General features: G+C 42.4%; 1 protein-coding gene across 2 annotated transcripts in view; it reads left to right on the plus strand.

Moving 5' to 3' along the window:
• Positions 1–19,918, plus strand: part of LIPH (lipase H) — a 44,518-nt gene that overhangs the window by 4,428 nt on the left and 20,172 nt on the right. For both annotated transcript variants that reach the window (XM_034661710.1, XM_011220311.3), the window contains exons 2-3: positions 13,686–14,053; positions 15,317–15,425. In XM_034661710.1, coding sequence (XP_034517601.1) covers positions 13,766–14,053; positions 15,317–15,425 — 397 coding nt within the window. In that variant the 5' untranslated portion in view covers positions 13,686–13,765. The remainder of the gene's footprint in view (positions 1–13,685; positions 14,054–15,316; positions 15,426–19,918) is intronic.

Consider the following 19,918-nt stretch of genomic DNA (forward strand, 5'->3'; position numbering starts at 1 on the left):
TTTTTTTAAAGATTTTATTTATTTATTTGACAGAGATAGAGACAGCCAGCGAGAGAGGGAACACAAGCAGGGGGAGTGGGAGAGGAAGAAGCAGGCTCACAGCAGAGGAGCCTGACGTGGCTCGATCCCACAACGCCGGGATCACGCCCTGAGCCGAAGGCAGACGCTTAACCGCTGTGCCACCCAGGCGCCCCCAGAACAGGTTTCTGATGCCAAATTCAGTGTGGTTCCTCTGCATTAAAAAATATATAAACTGAATTACTTCCCAGATTTAAAAAATTTAATAGAATTTCACAGTAGGAAAATATCACTTCCCCCTTCTACCTCTTTTAAAAATAGGAGTCCAACTTATATTCTGATCTCTCCAATGCAGTTTCTGGCCTAAAGGGATTTTTATTTCTGGGACTTTTGGAAATTACTTCAGAACGGTGTTTTCAGGCAAGCATAAAAATGTGCTCTGGTGTGGGTTACAGGAAACATCCTGACTTCACCGATTCACATGTGCTGAGCTGTGTCTCAGACACTGACTAGTATCTGTTGCCCAGAATGTGGAATCCTTGACAATGTATCCCTTAATCTTGGCATCAGTAAATACTTTCAGGGAACATCAAGTTAGTATACCTGTCTGTGGACATCTGTTCCAAAGAAGTTATTAACACCTGTGTCATGTTTGGGAGTGGGAGAAATGACAGCTTGTGCACACCTTGAAACCCAGACTTGAAAGAAGTGTGAGTCAGGCCATCCTTGTTTTACTTCCTGACTGAATACCATCCACTGAGATTAAATTAGGTGGAATTTCACTGAGCCTGTCACTTAGGTTCGGTTAGCGGACTATACTTCACCAACCATAAGTCTAATAGAAACTCATACTTTCATTTTTAATCAGTTGACTCAGCCACATTGAGAGACTGAATATGAACCTACCTGTACTTACTCTCATAGAATCTCAGAACTTTCTACCCGCCTGCCCTCACTCACAATTGCTTCATCAGTGGGTTATTTCTGCCCACAGTTCCATCTTCTCTTTTTACTGACACCTCTTTGGATATGAATGAGGAGTCTCATTTTTGTAGAAGTTTTCTCCTAGTCAGAAATGTAGGAAATGAAATCAGTTCCCAAAGCAGGTAGAAGCTAAAAAGCTAGAACGGCGTGTGACACCAAGACAGTTGGGCAGCTTTGGTTGGCTTCAGGGCAGTAGGTCTTGTGATGATAAAGCAAAGTATCCCTTGCAAGTCTCACCAGAAGGGAGTGGGGTGGTCAGCGATCAGTCTGAGGGAATCACACTTTTCTCTCCAGCTGGGACTCAGCTGAAATAGGTCAATCTAGGGAGGGAAAACAGGTCTATCTGTTTTCTCTGTTGCATCCTAAATAAATATAGCCAGCGGTTAGAAGATTGGAGGTGTTCTTCCAATCAGGAGGGCATTTTGTCTATCCAACACAGTTTTCTCTGGCAAAGATAAAACAAGGTAACAGCTATAAGTAGTTCCTAAGCCTGAGAATAAGAGTAGTTTATTTTTGCAGGAACAGCTACAAACCCTCCCCACAACAGACTAACTAAAGTGGGGGCTTTATTTAGTGGTACAAAATGGAGGTCCATCACTCAGTCCCCAAGGGGAAAGAAAAACTGGAAACCTGGGAGCCTGTTTTGATGTTGACAGAAAAAAGTGAAACTTCTGTCCAGTTACCCCCAAAAGACTTTTCATCTTTTCACTCTGGTCTTTCCATGAAAGTTTGAAATTATAGGAACCATTTCTTTAAAACAGTTGTATTGTGATATAATTCATACATACAATTCATCCATTTGAGGTGTTATTCAATGATTTTTTAGTATATTCACAGATATGTGCAACAATCACCAATTTTAGAACATTGTCATGACTTCAGAAAGGAACCTGGCACCTGTTAGCTACTGCACCCTATTTCCCCAACTCCCTCCTTCCCCCACCCCTTAGCAACCACTAATCTACTTTCTGTCTCTCTAGATTTCCCTAGTCTGGGCATTTCATATGAATGGAATAATAGGATTTGTGGTCTTTTGTGACTAGCTTCTTCATTTATCTTAATGTTTTCAAGATTCATCTTTATTGTAGCATATGGAAGCATGTTTGTTAAGCAAGGGTATTTAATTAGCCAAAAAGTCCTGCTTAACATAAAGGTGACAAAATACCTATTTGGTCAACATTTTATTTTATTTGTTTGTTTATTTTAAAGGTTTTATTTTTAAGTAATCTCTGCACCCAACATGGGGCTCAAACTCACAACCCTGAGACCAAAAGTGGCATGCTCTACCAACGGAGGCAGCCAGACACCCCCGGTCAACATTTTAATTCCAAATGTATGGCTATTTCAGATCTTTTAATTAAAATTAAAAGAAATTTTAATTTCTTGTTCTATTAATTTTTTTAAATTTGAGTTGTCTTTTGTTAGTAAGACTGCCCTGGAAATTTATTTTCCTAAATTAGGTGCCTCATGTCCTTTCAAATCAGCTATCTTGCAGATCTTAGAATTTTATGTCCAAAAGGAATGCAAAACATTAGCTAAATCTCTAAGGAATGAGGAACCAATCTGTCAATATGAGGACAAGGATGGCCCAAAGAGGTTATTTGTTTTACTGGTTAATGACAGCACCAGAACCAAACCCAGTTCTCTGGCCAGGGAGAAACACTGTCACCTGTATACTGGTTAACATGCTTCCCTTTTCCAAAATCGTTCCAAAATGATGGAAGGAAAGTAATTAGTATTTACTGAGCACTTGATTTGTATCAAATCCCATGATAAGCAATTTATTTATTTTACCTGATGTTCAAAACAACCCTATGAGATCAGTACTTCTGGGAGCAAGAATTTCCTGCCCCCTTCATGGTGCTTCAAGCCAGACCAAGAATCAAATGAACATGAGACAAATTAACAGCAGAAAATCAAAGTTAATTTAATACCTATGGGGAATCCACACAGACAAGGAAATTCCAAGGGACAGTTAGACAAAATGAGGAATATACATCATTCTGAGTTAAGGAGAAGAAGGTAGAGGTCTAGGACTTCAAAGGGAAGGAATGAATTCATAGGAAAATGAAAAAGATGTGTTTGGTAAATGCGTTGCTGGGTCACTCAGGAACAATGGGACATAGAGAACGTTGATCTAAGAGGCTTTGCTAGGTTCCTCCCTGTCTACCACACCTAATTTGTAACCGTGTAGTTATCTATGGGGATAGCTCTCCTCCTGGAGCTGGTCCTCTAAATTCTTTTAGGCTGTTGAAGGGAAGGTAAAAACGCTTTTCGTGAATCTGCTGGGTTTTGATTGCTTTTTAACTCAAAAAAATCTTCTTGTCAACTAGCCCATGTTGGAGTGGACTGTCCTTGGTCTCTACAAATATTAACCCAACTCATTATCCACATCATCAATAACTATTAAATTTTTTAGCATTTACTGTGCACCAGCTAATACTTCAGATACTTCATAGACAGTATCTCTAATTCTCACCACAATCCTGACAACAGGGCTGGGCTTAGGGGAGGTCGGTGAAGCACTCACCAGGTGCAAAATTTAAGGGGGTAAGGGAGACCCAAACTCAATAATCAAGATAAATTATATTTATGATTTTCATGCAATAAAAATATGTTTCATGATATTTTAATGCAACGTGTAAATGATATTTTAATATTTTAGTATCATTTTACTGCAGATAGTATGTATACCCCTAATACTGCATTCTCACAGTGCATAATAAATGATACGTATAAGTGGTATTTTGGGGGCATAAGTGATATTTTAATGTAATATCTTTGAAAATGAAAATCAGTGCAAATAAGTCAATGATGAAAAAATATCAGAGGCACCTGGGTGGCTCGGCAGGTTAAGCATCTGACTCTTGGTTTCGGCTCAGTTCATGATCTCAGGGTTGTGAGACTGAGGCCCGCATCAGGCTTTGCACTCAGCAGTGAATCAGTTTAGGATTTTCTCTTTTCCTCTGCCCCTCTCCCCACTTCTGTGCTCTCTCTCTTTCTCTCTAAAATAAATAAACCTTTTTTTTTTAAAAGAAAAAATATCAAAATTTTAAATAAAGACTATTATTTGTTTTACAACGCGGTGTTATTGTATAACAGGAGAAGTCATTCCCAGTCAGCCTGCCATTCCTGGGCCCCTGCCACCTTCATTTCCTTGCTAGGTGGTTTGGTTTATGAGAGTTGACAGTGGTGTCTGAACAGACTGAGTAATAAAGGGCCATATCTGTGGTCATGTTTTTTGACTATCGAGCTTTTACAAACTTTTCCCCACTTGGTTCAAAATCTGGTAAGTATATATATAGTTTTTTTTTCTCTTGCCTCAGGCTCATTGTGGCTCTGCAGAGCACTGCCTGACAGATTGGCATTACTATGGTCATCTGACACATGTGAAGCTGAGGCTCACAGAGGTTAGGTAATTCATTACCAGGGGTCACACAGCTAGGAGGCAATGGAGTTGACCTGACTCTGAAATCCATGCTCCAAAATCATGTTGTATTTTGTTTAGGACATTAGACCAAGGTTGGCAAATTTTTTCTGTAAAGAGCCAGATAGTAAATATTTTTGGTTTTGTGGGCCACTGGTCACTTTTACAACTGCTCAACTCTGCGTTATCACAGGAAAGCAGCCATAGACGATACATAAATGGTTATGGCCATACTTGCCCCAAGGGTGACCATGCATTAGACCATAACAAAATACCTCAGGAACAAATAATGTTATCTCTGAAGATGTTCTATCCAGGTTTCCTTGACATCTTACTCTGCTCGCATCTCAGCCTGTTCTCCATTGGAGTCTGAATTCCTCATTGGATGGGAGACATCACCCATCCAATTGTAATTTTCCAGTGCTTAACACTAACCAGCATTTCAGAGTAATTGAATTTCAAAGCAGACTGAAGAGGAAAGGCCATGTTTTTCTGCTTCAAATAACTTCTGATAGAAGAGGTTAAGCTTTAGAAACCAGTTTAACACGTTCTGTGGTTACCACTTCCAAGTAAACTTGACTTCGTAACAAAATAAGCAAAAAGAGGTTTGCTTTCTGAAGGCTTACAAGTAGTTAATTGTTTTAGAAATATAAACCAGAAATTAAATATAAATAGAAAGAACTATTTATGAGGGTGAAGCAGTGTAACAGATCTTCTATTCACAGATATCTAGTCCATGCCTGCCCTCCAAATGGCCTAAGAATTTGGGGTCCAACAAGACACATTCCTGCTCTACGTGCTGGGGCATAATACTAGACAGAAAATAACACAGGGCTTGCCCTCAAGGAGCTTAAACTAACTTGTAACACGGTCCAAAATAAGAAAAATTTAATATTTTCTTTTCAAAAAAATTTTTTAAAGATTATTTATTTATTTATCAGAGAGAGCGTGCGCACAAGAGCAGGGGCAGAGGCAGAGGGAGAAGCAGGCTCCCTGCTGCGTAAGGAGCCTGATGTGGGACTCGATCCTATGGCTGGGGTCACGACCTGAGCCTAAGGCAGACATTTAACCACCTGAGCCACCAGGTATCCCTAATATTTTTTTTTTTAAGATTTTATTTATTTATTTGACAGAGAGAGAGACAGCGAGAGAGGGAACACAAGCAGGGGGAGTGGGAGAGGAAGAAGCAGGCTCATAGCGGAGGAGCCTGATGTGGGGCTCGATCCCATAACACCAGGATCACGCCCTGAGCCGAAGGCAGACACTTAACTGCTATGCCACCCAGGCGCCCCACCCTAATATTTTCTTTTAAAATATTATTTCTGAGGGGAAAAGAATGAATAACCTCAGGTAGTTTTAAGCAGAGAGCATCAGAAATGGAATGTCGAACCCATTTTTGTTTGCACATTATTTTGTAGGCCTTACTATCTGTAGACATATTTTTACACAGTTCAGTCATAATGCATGTGTCATTTCATACTCCATTTATTTCATAAACATCATATCATATTCTACTTGGAGTATCCAGATGGATCATCCAGAATGGCTGAATAATGTGATACTCGCTTATACACGAAACATTTACTGATGTCAATTCTAAGCCAGGCTCTGTTGTTGGCCCTGGGTATACAGCAAGGGACGAACAGATCAGTTATTTTGGAGCATCTCCACCGGCAGGGAAAGTTATTTCCGAACAAGAAAAGAATGCTTCAGGTGTGTGGTAGGAAAAAAGCAAATAGCATAGAAGGGTCGAAGTTCTCTAGAGTGGGATTCAATACAAGAAGAAAGTAGAATACCTACAAATCCCGGGGGAAAGAATATTGTTTGAAGCCAGGTCATCATTTAGGCCTAGGAATTCATTTATGGGTATGAATGAACTTAGGAGCTATATTATCCATTAGCCCTTCTTGAAAAGACAGCAAGAGCTCTCACCCAGGGGTGAATGAAGAACCCTAGGAAAAGGATTCACTGGGAGCCATGATCGTGTACATTATAGCACTATAACTACATAACCGGGGAAATAGGAGAATTACGGAAGACAGTTTTTATATACAGCCCATTCTCGTTATTCATGGTAGTTAAAGTGCCCTAAAGTCACCGCAAACACTGAATTAGCAAAGACTGAACCATTGCTCCTAGGGGAAATGGTTTTTCCAGGGTTAGATTCCTGCAAACCTTTGGTTATGATATTTTTGTTCACCAATCAATACATAATTTTATTTTATGTATGTTTCTGTTTAAAAACACTTTATCTAGGGTGCCTGTGTGGCTCAGTCAGCTGAGCGTCAGACTCTTGCTCTTGGCTGAGGTCATGATCTCAAGGTGCTAAGATCGAGCCCCATGGCAGGCTCCGAGCTCAGCAGGGAGTCTGCTTGAGATTTCTCCCCTCCCCCACTACACATTCACTCTCTCTTAAATAAATAAATAAATCTTTAAAAAGTAAAAATAAAGACATTTTATTTAATATATATTGTTTACTCATTAACACTGAACTTCAAGGCCAACAGCACATCCATGCCTGAATGAAGCTTATTTGAGATACATATTTTCTCTGTAAGGCACATCACAGCACTTCAGGATTGTGCTTGGGGACCATTTAAAATGGTAAAATCACCAAGAAAAAGCGCAAGGAGCAAAAAACTTGGCAGAAAATAGACTGTGAAAAGGACATTGGTTATGGGAGCTGAAACTAGAAGGCAAAGTGTTGCCATGTTTGACCTCATTTGAGAGTGGGCATATGGTGCAACCCAATTTTTTTTGCCATTCTGCACATGTCCATGGATGACTGCATAAGCACCAATACTTGGGGTGCCAGGTATTGATGGGGGGGTTACAAATAAACTTTGGTGAGTAGGTAAATTCATAAATACAAAATCCACAAATAATGGGGAGTGACTGTATTTTGATAATAGGAACAAAAAGTGTGAGTTTGTGTGAGTGTGTGTATGTTCTGAAGGAGGGGGCAGGGAGGAGATGAAAGGCAATGTGTGTTAACTCCCCCGTCTTTCTTGGTAGAAAATGAGGGGCTAGAACAGATAAAATAAATACAACAGAAACTGTTTTCTGTGGATACATCAATACATAGAGGCTTAACTATTATTTATTTTTAAACTAAAAAAGGAATCACTAGATGAACTAAAAATAATTGTATAACTAATGAAAATCAGGAGAGAGTCATTGCGTCAGTGAGAAGTACTGGGTGTGCTGATGCCCTCTTTATTTGTAACGGAGGATCATTCGATGCTGTCTTAAGTTACTAAAGCAAGGACTAGAGCCGAGAGAGGAAAGACAACTGTTGTGGCAAAGGACAGAGGCAGGAAACGTGGCAGAAGTTAGAAATGTGCTCCACAGCAGTCAGAAATGACCTTCCAGAATCCTTGCTAGGGGTTCACCTTGGGGGATGAATACAGTATTAAGACCAAGTGTGTCATCTGGGGTCCTCCCAGAAGCAGACACCAGCATGGGATGGGACACGCAAGAGATCTAGGGGAGGAGCTGTGCGGGAAGGAGAAAGGAGGTGGGGGCAGGCAGGGAGAGCCTTCCTACCGTCGTACACCTGGCACATGTCGGACATCGGGGAAAGGAGGCTGGCAAGGAAGGACTGCGGAGGGGGAGCTGCAGTACGGTTGTGAGAATATTTCACCCCGGGGCTAATGGGGTATCCCTGAGCCAGAGTCTCCTGTGAGGCAGGAGGAGCCAGGGAGTACCCCCGCCCCCCACCCCCAGGGCTTGGTCACCTGCTGGGAACAGCGTGGGAGAAGCCACGGCTTCGTGTGAACACTGGTGTGATCGGAGACGCAAGTGACTTCACCATGCTCCCCGCGGCAGGTTCTCTTGAAGACAGATCTGAGGGTGGCACTTCTGTGGCCTCCACACCAGTTATATCGGTTATGCCAATAAACGTGAACTCACCTGCTTTCTTTAAAAGGGCTCTCGGATTGGGCCATAAAATAAAACCCAGCTAGACGCTCTATGAAAGACCCCTTAAAACAGAGGGATTCAAAGTTAAAAAGGATAAAATCATGCTAGATAAATGCTAACATAAAGAAAGCCTAGTTATAGTTATAATATCATTTGATGAAATTCAAGCAAAGAAAGCACATTGAAATGAAAAAGGCCCTAGTACCTGAAATATTGAGTCTAGGTAATAAAAGTAAAAATCTATGAAATCAAAACTTAATAGTTTGGAAACTTGACTTTGTCCCGCAGTGTAATGTTCTACTTTGCTAAAGGGATCTTCCATTCTTAGCATTCAGATAGTGATTTCAAGATGACATAAGAGAAGAAGATTCTTGAGTCCCAGACCAGGGGAAACTCCCTATTTAAATATCTCCTTTACATGACGTATATCACCGGTTGCAGTTTCATACTTTGTGCATTTTATTTCACTAATGCCCAACTCGCCCTCTGAAGTGCCACCTGATCCAGAACCTAGGGGAGGGTCGACTTACTGGATGAATTGCACATTTCCTTTGATAATGAGAGAGAATATATATAAAGCCGTTACAGTATTTTGTACTGAGAGGAACAAGGAAATTCATTTTTCACTCAGTACTTACGATAGGCGTTTCCAGAGCCCAATGCCATTATAAAAATAACACATTAAAAAATATATGAAGTCAGAGTGGTTCTAGCAAATGAAAAATAAAAATCCACTTGCTCTGGGGGCGCCTGAGTGGTTCAGTCAGTTAAGTGTCCGACTCTTGATCTGGTCAGGTTCTGATCTCGAGCTTGGGAGTTCAAGCCCTGCACTGGGCTCTATGCTGGGCATGGAGCCTACTTAAAAAAAGTAAATAAAAATCTGCTCGTTCTGCCCTTCTTGCCTTTCAGTACTAGATGCCGTTGTAAGGCATCTAGTAAACACTCAGCAGTCAAAGAGGATGGTTGAGCCATTCCATAGACGTGGAAAGTGGCACATGTGCTGAATATAGTCTGGCCCAAAATTCATGACTCTAGTGTGTGCCTTCCAACGACCCAGATATGTGACTTTTGACACGCTGGCCTAATATTGCTCAAAATGAACAGACCTAGCAATTAAATAGTCCCCTTCTTTGGAAGGGGATCTCTATTTTCCCCACTATGACCTCATTCATAATTAATCTCCACAGCATTCCTCTCTTGGGCAGGTAGGTGGCAAGTGAAAGATGATGTAATTTCCCCAGGTCGCCGGGTGAGTCAGTTGCACAATGAGGAACAAAGCCCAGTTTTACTGGTGGCTGAGACCAAGAGGCTTAGCCCTGCCTAGTGACACTGCCTCTTCAGTAAAATGACCAATTAAACTGTCAATTATTTGCTCTGGGTCTTGCTCTACAAACACCAGAAAAGTTTCAGTCCACGTTCTCCAGGAGCATGCAATCTACAGGAAGAGAAAAATGGAAAGGGCCAAGAGATGGGGAAAATGGTTACATAGATGAGGAAGGTCTGCCACTGGATGCACAACATAGGGAGTATAGTTAATTGTACTGTACTGTATCCTTGACATTTGCTAAGAGAGTAGATCTCAAATGTCTTGCCACACACACACAAAAACATGTAACTGTGAGATGATGGGTGTGTCAACCTTATTGTGGAAATCATTTTACAAAATACACATCAAATCATCATGCTTTACATGTTAAACTTACACAGTTTTATTTCTTGATTATATCTCAATAAAACTGGGGGACCAGGAAGACAGACAATTGTGAGCATGCCTTACTATACATGCTAGAGGAAACAGAGGACTATGTGAGTATGGGGCTCAGGTTTTAACCAGTATTTTCTAGGGTGAGGAATTTCAAAACCTCAGTTTTTAACCTTCTGTTTGAGCTGCTTCTGCTCATTCCGTTTTGGAACGTCATTCATTGCTGAGTACCAGAGCCTTTGCAAGAAGTTTCAAATAAAAGCATACATGAATGGACCCAGGTTATTTTTTTTTAATGATTTATCTATTTATTTGAGAAAGAGAGAGAGCAAGCACAGGGGGTAAGGGCAGAGGGAGAGGGAGAGAGTGTCCCAAGCAGACTCCACGCTAAGCACAGAGCCTGACACAGGGCTTGATCTCATGACCCTGAGATCATGACCTGAGCGAAACTAGGAGTCGGACACTTAACTGACTGGGCCACCCAAGCGCCCCTGAATGGACCCAGGTTATTAAGAAAGGGTAGAGATGCCAGGATGGAGTCTGTACTGAGGCTCAGAATGAGGGAAGAGTCTTCCTGGGTAGATTCACTGAGAATAAAGGCCCACGGCAAATGGTTCTTCAGTTTCTATTGGGGGAAGACAGAACAGGTGTTTCCCAAGGCCCTCCAGTCTCCTGTTGGCCAGTCGCAAGTCAGTAGTCTCCCCCTTCGATTCCCTCCCACAAAGAATGGCCATCCATAGGACCTTGCCCCTCTCCTGGATACCCTAAAGGACCATCTCCAGCTTGCACCTGGGGACTGATTGTTGCTCCACTTCACCTCCAACCTGCTTCTTCTCTCTCAGCCAAACAGCATGTAGGAGAGTGGCTCAGAGCATAGTTTCAAATAATTTTTATACTAAAAAAAACCAGTCTTCCCAAACATTAGAGTTTGGATCTGCGTGCCAGTGTTGATCAGAGATTTACTTTTCACTTTTATTTGATCGTGGTTCCTTTTTTCTTTTTTTTTTTTTTTAAGATTTATTAATTTATTTATTTGAGGGAGAGAGCAGACTAGTGAGAACTCGAGTTGGGGGGGAGGGGCAGAGGGAGAGGGAGAAGCAGACTCCCTGCCAAGCAGAGAGCCCAACTCAGGGCTTAGTCCCAGGACCCCAGGATCATGGACCTGAGCTGAAGGCACACGCTTCACCGACTGAGCCACCCAGGCGCCCCTTGATTATGGTTCTTGATCAAGACCTTACATAATGTTGAAGAAGTAACAACCTATTTCAGCACCCAAGGCCCCCAAAGCCCTCCTTCCCTCTTAACCCCTCTTTCACCTTGCATCTTCATCTTTAGTTTATTTCCAACTTCCTGTTCCCTTTCAAACAGAAGACTTAAGCATTCTTACCTGTTTTTATTTTCTGTTATCAGAACTCACAACCTCACTTCCACTTTGCATCTCACTGATATGGCCATCCCCCTTCCTTTTCCTTTTATTTAAGCTTTTCATTTGGAAATAATTTCAAATTTGCAGAAAAGCTACCAGAATTTAAAAAAAAAAAATACTCAGAACACCAATAACCCTTAACACGGATTCACCTACTGTTAACATCTGCTATCTATGCTTTATCATTTGCTGTCTCTCTCTGCCCCCCAATTTTTTTTCTGAACCATTGAAAATAAGGTGGCCATTTAGTTATAAATACTTAAGCTGTATTTCCTAAGAATTAGGATTTTCTCCTACCTAAGCATTGTATAGTTATCAGCTTCAATTAATATAATGCTGATATCATACTTTTATCTAATTTAAAGTTCATTTCCCAATTTTGTCAATTGACCCAATAATTTCCTGTATGACATTTTTTTCTTCCATCACAGGATCCAGTCTAAGACCAGATATTGCATTTATTTATTCCATCTCCTCAATCTCCTTTAATCTAGAACATTTCCACAGCTTTTCTTTATCCTTTATGACATTGGTCTTTTTTAAGAATATGGGTCCCTTTTTATTTTTCATCTGAAAAACAATTTTTTTTAAGAATTTTTTTGGGGGGCATGTGATTGGCTCAGTTAGTTGAGCATCTGACTCTTGGTTTCAGCTCAGGTCATGATCTCAGGTCATGGGATTGAGCCCCACGTTGGGCTCTGTGCTTAACATGGAGTCTGCTTGAGATTCTTTCCCCCTCTGCTGCTCTTCCTGCTTGTACTTTCTCCCCGCCCCCTAATAAATAAATAAAATTGTAAAAAAAATGTTTGGGGGGGGCACTGCAAGCCCCCTTCCCTGCCAATGCTGGCCAGTTACATCACACCCAAATCTTACAGGTCCTTTTTTAAGAAAATTGAATATTCCTCATTTTGTGTTTGTGTGATTTTTCCCCGTGGTTAGGTTCAGGTTATACATTCCCCCACGGGAGTACTACAGCTAGAGGCACATGTGTGTGTCTGCCCCTCATTGGTAATGTTCAGTTTGATGACCTAGTCAAGGTGTTGCTCAATTTCTCCATTGTATAGTTACTGCTTTTCCCTTACTAATTAGCAATCTGTGGGACAAAGTTTAAGACCATACACATGTGCCCCTTCTCAAAATAACCACCTCCTCAGCTTAGCATCCACTGATAATTCTTGCCTAACCAAGCTTTATTATTATAGCTGCAAAATGATGAGTTTCACCCCCAGCATTCACTCCACATTTACCAGCCGGCCTTCAGCACTATACCGCAAGAGTCCTCTTTTCTATTCCACTGATTTGTTTCTTTGTCTGTTTATTTGTTATGGAATCAGGGATCCCTAATTTTCCCTAAAGGTCCATAAATCATTACTGTCCTTAATTATTTAGTGCTCAAATATCCCAGATCTGGCCAGTGGAAGCCCTTTCAGTCTGGCTTCCTATGTCCTTGTGACACATTTTAAATAGTCTCTTACTTTCTGCTGTAACAAGATGCTTCAGCCTCATCTTTTGCTTCCACCCCATCCCCAACCTTCTCTTAAGGCCATCCTTAGAGATTACACAGCAGGAAGAATGCTTGAAGATGGTGCTTGAGGAACAAGGAGGGTGTTCAAGAAGGCACCATGGTACACTGTTTCAGATGCTACTGAAAGGCTCAGGGCAGGGCACATGACTTTTTCCACTGTTGTCCCAGGCAGGTGCTCTAGACACAGAAAGAGGTGTTTGGACCATGGAGATATAGTTACTGAGACCTCTAGTATGTGCTGGGCACTCTGAGGGATACACAGATTATAAAACACCCATTCCAAGGAGGTGGTCCAGCAAAATAGACACATAAATACCCATAATACACCCCTGCAAGTGTTTTCATTTTGCTGTCAATGAGATACATACAAGGGTTTTGGGAGTTCTGGGATGAAAGGCAGTATTTAAAGCTGAGAGAGTCGCAGTAGGTGTCGCTGAGGTCACTTTTGGGTTAGACCTTGAAGGAGAGTAAGATTTGGAAAAATGGTTTTCCTGGTGAAAAAGAACTCACTACTTATGTATGCTGAATCAGGTATGGCTTTGCAACTTCATTTAACTAGATCCAGCCTCCTGCTGGGTGCTGTGAAGCACAGAAAGAAGGCCAGCGAATGTAGGGCAGCACTCTTGCTTGACGCCCAGCTAAGGAAAGAACCGTCATGATGCCATCTAATTTTTATTTTCAGACACACATGAAACATGTCCTTCATTCACCAGACTGAGCTTTCACAGTGCAGTGGTCGGTACAGGACTAAATGTGAAGTTGATGCTCTACACAAGAAGAAACCGGACCTGTGCACAAGCCGTCAACTCCACATTTCTGGGGAACCTGAACATGACCAAGAAAACCACCTTCATTATCCATGGATTCAGGCCCACAGGCTCCCCTCCAGTTTGGATGGAGGACTTAGTCCAGGGTTTGCTTGATGTGGAAGACATGAATGTGATTGTTGTTGATTGGAATCGAGGAGCTACAACTATAATATACAGCCACGCCTCTAGTAAGACCAGAAAAGTAGCAGTAGTCTTGAAGGCATTTATCGACCAGATGTTGGTAAGAGAGAATTCTCCTATATGATTCAGGGCCAAATTGACACTGGCCTGTTATCTGGAGATTTAAAACCAAGACATATCTGCAGTGAAGAGAGGGACTATTTTGAAAATCCAGCTAAGCCACAGGGAAAATAGAGAGCACAGCTGGAGGGAAGGCCCATAGATATGGTTGTGCAAGTTGTGCACTGCACAGGACACCCATCTAAGGGAGCACCATTGTCATGGTACACATTATAGATCTATATATTTATTACGATATGTTCCCAGCAATAACAGTAAAGTGTCCTCAGGAAGGGACATCTTTTTCTAATTCACATAAAGGTGTCTTACAGGTAAGAGAGGTTCTCTCTGGGGGTTTTCTGGCTTCACTGTGTAGAGTTCCTCATCTTCTAGAGCTATTCTCTTTCCTAGAAATGCCTAAAGTTTCCTGACCTGATTATCCAAGACCCAAACTGATACATGTGGTCTGATGATAGATTTTTGTGTGTGTATGATTTATATTTTTAGAAGACTCACAAAGATTAAATAAATCTTAAATTTTATTTAGTGATCTATCTCATGAATTGCCCCCTTTACAAAACAACAACAACAACAAGCAAAAAGCAACCAAAAAAGTGACTTTATATCAGACCTATCTGAGAGAGAATCAGGCCTGGTGGCCATTGTGGCCAGGGGCAGCAGAATTTTCACACAAGCTCCCCACTTAAGCCACAGCCCGGGGAAAGCGAATAATGCTAACATGACTCACCACAGGCTGTCCCAGCAGACTGTGGTTAGTGTTGCTCTCACCCCCACCCTTCCCTTTCCTTCCTTCCTTCTCTGTCCATGGTGACTTCATTAACTGAGCCAACATGAAGATAAAGGAGTTCACCAAAATGTTTCGTTGCCTCAACTGGGAGGGATTTAGAGATGTCTCAGCTTGATTTCTAGCAAAAGCATGAATGGAGACACCATGGCATAAAGATTAAGGCCCAGGCTTGGAGTTGAACAGACCGGTTTGTCTCCTGCTGTGCCCATCCCCACCTGACTGATAACTGGGCAGGTTACTTTGACTCTGGGCCTCAGTTTCTTCTTCTGTATAATCCAAAGAATGATATTTACTTTATGGGGTTATTGTGACATTTAAGTGAGCTCATAGATATAAGTTGCTTAGAAATGTTTCTCCTAAGAACTGTTTCCAAAGTCAAATTTAGGAAATTTCACCAAATGTTGTCAACTCCTCGGCCCCTCACAATTTATAATGATGGACCTCTTGAAATTCCAGGTACAAGGAGCTTCTCTTGATGACATTTATATGATTGGAGTAAGTCTAGGAGCCCACATAGCCGGGTTTGTTGGAAAGATGTACAATGGGCAGCTGGGGAGAATTACAGGTAAGGCTTCCTGTGAACGGGCACGGGTTAGTCAGCCTGGGCGGGGTGTTTACTGAGGGAACATGATGCAGGCCATCCAAGTCCTTGGGTTCAAAGCCAGCTCTTCCAATTACTTAACCCCTCTGAGTGTGTGTCCTCTTGTACAAAGGAGAGACCATGATAATACTGGCCTCAGGTTATTATTTAATAAAAAACACCCAAAGCACTTTGTAAATTGTATATGCCATAGAAAAGATTGGTGGTAACTTTATTTCTCCTCTGGTTAGACAATACAGCTATGGGGGTGCCTGGGTGGCACAGTCGTTAAGCGTCTGCCTTCGGCTCAGAGCATGATCCCAGCGTTCTGGGTTTGAGCCCCACATCAGGCTCCTTCCTAGGAGCCTGCTTCTTCCTCTCCCACTCCCCCTGCTTGTGTTCCCTCTCTCGCAGGCTGTCTCTGTCGAATAAATAAAATCTTAAAAAAAAAAAAGAAAGAAAATACAGCTATGGCCCTTGGGGATTTGATCTGTGCCCTCCACATAGATAGCCGTCTCCCTTTCACTTAATCTAAGATAGCCTGAGCCATATACCTAATATGTTTCCATCCCCAGACACACTTGGAGTCTCATGATAGAAAGATGAGATGGGAATATTGATAGTGGGTTTTACCCTCTGAAGATCAGCTTTCAGGACAAAGCTGAATGAAAACTCAGAAACACAGCAGGTGAAACCCCAAACAAAGGCTCCCTTGCAGGGTTCTCTTGCCTACTGGTCCAGTAACTTTCCACAGCCACAGAAGACAGGCTGAGGGAGGCTTTCTGTTCAGAGACTCAAGGCTTGTCCCCCCATTCATACCCTTTCCAGAATCCTTCCTCACACAGAGAGACCTGTTTTCAGTCTAGGGAATCTGGAGGGTAGATGTGAACAGAGGAAGGAGAGATTCAAACCAATTGTATTTGTGAGGTAAACTTTTAGTGTCAGTCTCTGAATGTGCGACTTGACTGGTAGCCCGGAGCAAGTCATTCTCATTCTCATTCTCTCTCTCTCTCTCTCTCTCTCTCTCTCTCACACACACACACACACACACACACACCACTGGTGTCTCGTCTAGCCCTCCTACTTGAGGTCACAGTGTTTTGTTTTTCCTGGTTCTTTTTTTCTCACTTTCACCTCTGTGAAAGTGGCCAAGGCCACCTTCATCTTATTTACCTGCTTTCCTAGGGGGGCAGAGCTCTTTTTAAGTTTTTAACATTATTATTTTTATGTTTTAGAAAGTAACATGTCCTTTGTAAAAAGTTTCATTTCTCAGGGCCCCTGGGTGGCTCAGGGTCGGCTTTCAGCTCAGGTCATGATCTCAGTGTCCTGGGATGGAGCCATGCATACGGCTCCCTGCTCAACAGGGAGTCTGCTTGTCCCTCTGCCCTTCCCTCCACTCGTGCTCTCTCTCTCTCTCTCTCTCTCCCTGAAATACATAAATAAAATCTTTTTTAAAAGTTCATTTCCTTTATGGGATCAAAGGACAGATAGCTTGAATCTGCTTGTTGAATCTGCTTGTTGAATCTCCCTTATCTGTTGGGAGCTCTTCTGGTGGATGGGACTTGCCCCAGTGGTATGTTAAGAACCCACACAGCTCTCCCCACCCCACCCCCCACAAAGTCCTGATTTGTAGGGTTTGCTGATCTCCATGGTTTGAATACGCTCACCACTGCTGATTTCAAGCTGCCAACCTGACATCACCAACCACAAAGTTTGGGAAGAGATGAGCAAAGTCTGCTGTCTCGTGCTGGCCCTAGCGGACTCTAGCCCACCGCTGTCTCATTCTGTCTCATCCCCCGTTTTGCTCCCAGCAAACCTGTTCCCACCACTACTGTGAATGTGAGTGCATGTAATCTAGTTTCTGATCATGCATGGAAATTCCCCAAGCCAGCTAGCCTTCCACTCTGGGCCCATGTGGCCCTGCTCTGTGGTCCGGACACCACTAATGGCTCCCCTGCCTTCCCCATGTTCTCCAGATGCCTCATCTTCTCTGATCCCCAAAGTAAATTTCAGCTGTCCCCCAGGGCAGCTTCAGGGGTGAAGCATTTCCCTTCTCTGCTCACCTCCCACCACCTTTTCTGACTGGCCTCACTGGATTGTGGAGTAGGAATTGGGCCTGTTGTCTAGGGATGCAGTTCACACCCAACTCCCCCACATTGGATGGTTCTGCCTGTTAATTAGCTAAACCATAATGGCTGCTTCATTTCCGCCATTTCTCTCCTTTCACCTGCCCTTCCTTTTGCTTTTTCTCTATAGGCACCTCTCCTGTTTTTATTTCTCATTAACTTCTTAATGTTGCTTTTGCTTGTTTGTTTGTTTGTTTTGGTTTTTAATTTTAAATAGGCTCCCTGCCCAGCGTGGCACTTGAACTCATGACCCTGAGATTAAGAGTTGCATGCTCTACTGACTGAGCCAGCCAGGGTCCCCCTATTTCTCATTTACTTCTTTAACACAAGATGGTGGAGCATACGTGGATTTTAAAATATTCCAATTACCTACATCACCGGATAATACATTACATCTGCTTCTCAAACTTAAGGGTGTGTAAAATATCTCCTTAGGGGTGCTGGGTACAATGTCAACTTGCTGAACCAGCACTCTGGGGTTGAGGTCCAGGAGTCTACCTTTAAGCAGGAGATTCAGGTGGTCTGAACACCATACTTTGAGAAATGATCATACAGCTATGCTGTCCAATCCAGTAGCCACTAGCTACATGTAGCCACTGAGCACTTGAAATAAGGCTAATGCAAATTGAGATGTTCTGTCAGTGCAAGACACACACTGGATTTCAAAGACTAGGTTAAAAAACTGATATTAAAAAATCCCAAATGTTTTATATTGATAACATGTTGAAATGATAATATTCTAGATACACTAAGTTAAATAAACAGGATTAAATACAGTGTATTATTAAAATTAATTCTCCTTATTTCTTTGTTTTAAAGATTTCATTTATTTATTTGGCAGAGATAGAGACAACCAGCGAGAGAGGGAACACAAGCAAGGGGACTGGGAGAGGAAGAAGCAGGCTCCCAGCAGAGGAGCCTGATGTGGGGCTCGATCCCAGAACGCTGGGATCACGCCCTGAGCCAAAGGCAGACACTTAACAGCTGAGCCACCCAGGCACCCCTAATTCTCCTTATTTCTGTTTACTTTTTAAATTGGCTTCCAGAAATTTAAAAATTATATATGTAGCTCACATTATACTTTTATTGGACAGCATTGCCTTGGAGAGTTCATGGTGAAGTTGGGGATGGGAAAATGAGGCCCCTGAAACTGCACACAAAATGTCAGATATCTGTGGAGAGATCTGTGTTGGATGTCTGTCTGTCTGGGGAGAGGTCTAGGGCTTTTATCAAATTCTCAGATTGGTTAATGCTGGAATAAAAGTCAATTAGCATCATCTAGACACTTTTCTGATGATCTTTGAGCAATAAGAAAGAGCCCCATTTTCCCGTTTTGTTTCTATTCTATAATAATCTGAAAATGTTCTGGATTCAGATCCAGCAGTCCTTTTATAAGTCTTCTGAAGTAGCTGCTAATTCTACCTCCATTTTGCATATTAAAAAAAAATGGGGTTCAGAGAAGTAAAGTGACCTGCCTAAGGTCACATAGCTGGGTGGTGTTAGGTTTGGGGCCCCAAGTCACATCTCTCTGACTCCCAACGGTCTCTGTCCACACAAAATATATAGCTTTTTAGGGCACTTTTACTGTGATTTTTGGCTGACATTGTAAGCCAGTTATTTGCTACCAAGGTGATCATATATCCAAGCTTCCTATCACCATCTCCATTTGTGCCTTCTGTCCCCATGTAATTAACAATAGCACCCACATCACTCTCAAAATTGCTCTGGTGTGAACGTTTATAGTTAGCCCATTTCTCTGCCATGGATCTGAAGGCTGCTATAAACTGGGGCCCTCACTGTTTCTTTTCTTAGACCAGAATTGCTGCTGTCTTATGGGGGGAGGGGACTTCCTTGGCAAACTCGAAGGTCATGAGTTTCTCCTGCTGTGTTGAGAATGTCCTGTGGACTTGGGTGTCTGGGTGTTGGTCCATCGCCACCCACATCAGTTTCAGTAGAGAGCAAACTGAAGAAGAAAAGCTAGAGGGGTGGGGAAGAGAAAGATAAGGAAAGGAGGCAGATCAAGATAAGCCTCAAGGAAGCAAGAGAGTTGGGAGAGGAGAAATAGAAATATTGAGGACAGAACCAGGGAAGTCAGGCAAGAATGCCATCTCTTGGATTTTATATCTAACACTAGGGGATGGAAGATGCCATTTAAAATGACTTTCATAGGGGCGCCTGGGTGGCACAGCGGTTAAGCGTCTGCCTTCGGCTCAGGGCGTGATCCCGGCGTTGTGGGATCCGAGCCCCACGTCAGGCTCCTCTGCTATGAGCCTGCTTCTTCCTCTCCCACTCCCCCTGCTTGTGTTCCCTCTCTCACTGGCTGTCTCTATCTCTGTCGAATAAATAAATAAA

This window comes from Ailuropoda melanoleuca, chromosome 1 (assembly GCF_002007445.2).
Source record: "Ailuropoda melanoleuca isolate Jingjing chromosome 1, ASM200744v2, whole genome shotgun sequence".
In the NCBI taxonomy this organism is placed as follows: Eukaryota; Metazoa; Chordata; class Mammalia; order Carnivora; family Ursidae; genus Ailuropoda; species Ailuropoda melanoleuca.